Source organism: Trichomonas vaginalis, assembly GCF_026262505.1.
Source record: "Trichomonas vaginalis G3 chromosome Unknown ctg_132, whole genome shotgun sequence".
NCBI lineage: Eukaryota > Parabasalia > Trichomonadida > Trichomonadidae > Trichomonas > Trichomonas vaginalis.
The window spans coordinates 1,383-4,341 of NW_026529219.1; the positions used below are offsets into that span (position 1 = coordinate 1,383).

General features: G+C 33.5%; 1 protein-coding gene and 1 pseudogene across 2 annotated transcripts, besides 1 other annotated feature; both read left to right on the forward strand.

Annotated features, from left to right (window-relative positions):
* Nucleotides 1-2,959: part of a mobile genetic element that runs on past the window's edge.
* Nucleotides 786-1,319, forward strand: TVAGG3_1079030 (protein of unknown function, DUF4106 family; the record flags this gene model as incomplete). The annotated part of the gene is made up of 1 exon (XM_053888477.1): nucleotides 786-1,319. One exon carries the CDS (start codon nucleotides 786-788, stop codon nucleotides 1,317-1,319), a length of 534 nt encoding a protein of 177 aa, XP_053744394.1.
* On the forward strand, nucleotides 2,204-2,834 carry TVAGG3_1079040 (annotated as a pseudogene). The gene has a single exon. A coding segment is annotated over exon 1 (631 nt).

The following is a 2,959-nucleotide window of genomic DNA, read 5'->3' on the forward strand; positions in this document are numbered from 1 at the left end:
GAGGTCATACAACTTGACATTAGATGCTATGAACTTTAACAACAACTTCACAACAACTATTAACCCTGAAATGCAAAGTTCTATTATGCCATATGTGAAAGTATGGACTCATACAGGAGGTCAAAAAACTCAATATACAAATGGAGACCGTTCAAACTTTTGGCTTGGCATTCCATTTGCTGACTCAGAAGACTTTATGGGTAGTATTTCAACTGTTGGTACAGTTCAAATACAATATACTGGTGACAGAGACGGTCCAGATGAATTGAGAGCAAAGAAGTTTACAAAACCAATAGCACTTTTCACGGAAGATGCTCTTTTGAAGATTCGTTCGATGAAACCTGCTGGGGCTCCTCAGATTGGCATAACGACAGCTTCCATCGAGCAGATTTTGGCAGCAGGTCAGTAAGTTGTTCTTGAACTGACTTCTCTCCGTCAAATATTGACAGTACGCCAGTTTTGACATAATATTGTATTATAAACTTTCCTTTAGTAATATCTGTAAGTTTTGAAGTTATATTTTTGTCTGCTTCAAGAACTTTCACCATTTCAGTTATACCAACTTTCTTTGCTTTATGAAAATATTTAGGTTCAGCAAAGACTGCTATTCTATAACATTTTCCATTGTTTGTGTAAAGAACTATTCTGTCAATGTATTTGTATTGTTTGTGAGTATAAACTTTGTTCTGCTTCAATTCAATAAGATATCCGAATACGTCCATCTTTTTATTCTAAGTAAAATGTCATTTCCGAAAAATAGAAGCGTAAGTGTTTCAAAAGGTTTAATGGCGGTGGCAGATGTTAAGTTAAATTCACCAACCCAAACAAACAGTCAAAGTGTTATTGTCAATGTCAAAGACAGAGATGTTGAAGTGGGGAAACCATACGAAGACGAAGATGGTATAACAATTGTTCCTGTAAAAGAACCAACATATCCTGAAGTTAACAGAGACTTAAGTTCTGTTGCAGATATTCGAAACGACTACCAACAACTGAAAGACAAACTTCAAACTCAGGAGAAGATTTGTCAAGCTTTAAGTATAATGTTAAACTTGGGCGAACACAACCCTGTAAAAGTGAACTCATATGTCATTGCACCTCATGAAGTTTTGAAAGAACTATTGAAACTTTTGACAGAGGCAGACGATATAAACATCAAAGAAATAGAACCCGACATTGGTTGCTGTGGTGTTTCATATAATGTCATTGACAAGATATACGTTATGAAAGGAGGTGAAACGTTGAACTTAAAATATAGTTTCCCAGACGTTATAAAAATATTTGACGACCACAACATTTCATTAAAGTTTATTTGCTAAGTAAATGGCAGAAGACATAATGGTTTATACTATTACGACTAAAAACCCTGAGTCATATAATTCTATAACAACAAACTTACAAAGTCCTCAAGGACGATATTGTAAACTAACCTTAAACACAATGACGACTAAAGCCTGTTTTGCTCTTTTGACACCAGAAGACTTTATTGTTGTGAATGGTAAAAAATACTCCTTTGAAGATACTTACTCAGATATACCACCAACAGGTTTTGTTGACTTATTTAATACTTTAAGTACGGGTGTAACATGTGCTGCAACTAGAGCAGGTTTCATTATGTTTGGATGTCCGACTGAGTTTACTATAAACGATATGAGCTATAATACAAAACTTATTTCTGGTTTTTACTACCAACAGTTTCCTATAACAGGAAAAGGTGTCATACAAGGAATGTCTATTCCATTGACATTAAGCACACCAATCTTATATATTGTTTCAAACTTAGGTTCAAAGTGTTATTCGAATGTCGACAGAAACTATTATGACCAAAAGATACTTATGCGTATAAACAATACTTTCTCTGCTGGTTTGCCTATTGTTCATTCGAATGCAGAATTTTCAACCTTAGTGAACTCAAACACTTTGGCAAGTATAACGTTGACATTAGTTGACGCAAACTTTGTTCCTGTAAAACTTTTATGTCCTATGTATTTGTCAATGACGGCAGAAAGTTTCGAATTGGAAGATGCAACTGGTGAAAGTATTGTATTACAAGAACAACTTCAACAACAAATAGCTCAAGAACAACAAATGCAACAAATGGAACAACAAAGTCAAGAATAAAAAAATAATATTTTTTTTTATTTTTATAAAAATGTACAGAATAGATGTTTCAGATTTTTATGACTTCCAAGCATTCAGAAATATGTGTCCATTTAGAGACTATAACAAAGCAGTCGAGAATTTGAAACGTTTAGTCATTTATGTTGACTCTGCCCCAGAATGTTATGTCATGAAAGAATGGGATGTTGTCTTTAACAAACCAAGAGCAACAATAGTGTCTGAACAAGAATGTAGACAGAAACTTAAGAAAATAAAAGTTGTACAAGTTGGCATGAAGATGTTAGATGCTTGGGATATCTTATTGTCAAAGTTAGAAGATTTTTCAGTTCGAGGTATAAAGTTCTATACACCTTCTCCAAACTTCTATTCTATCTTCACTGGATATAAATACGAACAAGTAGAATGGAAACACAGTATTATAGAAGCTTGGTTAGACCATGTCAAAGAAATTATATGCAATGGAAACGAAAAGGTTTATGAGTATATCTTATGTTGGTTTGCAAATATCTTACAACATCCAAGTGCTAAAAATGAAACTGCTCTCATTATAATTGGAAAACAAGGAACTGGTAAGAATACTTTCTTTACAGATATTTTGTGCAAACTGTTAGAAGGTTATTCGAATCCGAATATGACAAACTTAGAAAACATCTGTGGCAAGTTTAACTCCTCAATAGAGAATATGAAACTTATAGTTTGCAATGAACTTCAAAGTATAGATACAACAAAAGTTTTGAACTCAGATGCTTTGAAGAGTCTTATAACAGACAAAGTTGGAGTTGTTGAAAGAAAGTATAAAGACCAAAGAGTTTGTGAAAATGTTGCAAACTTCATTATG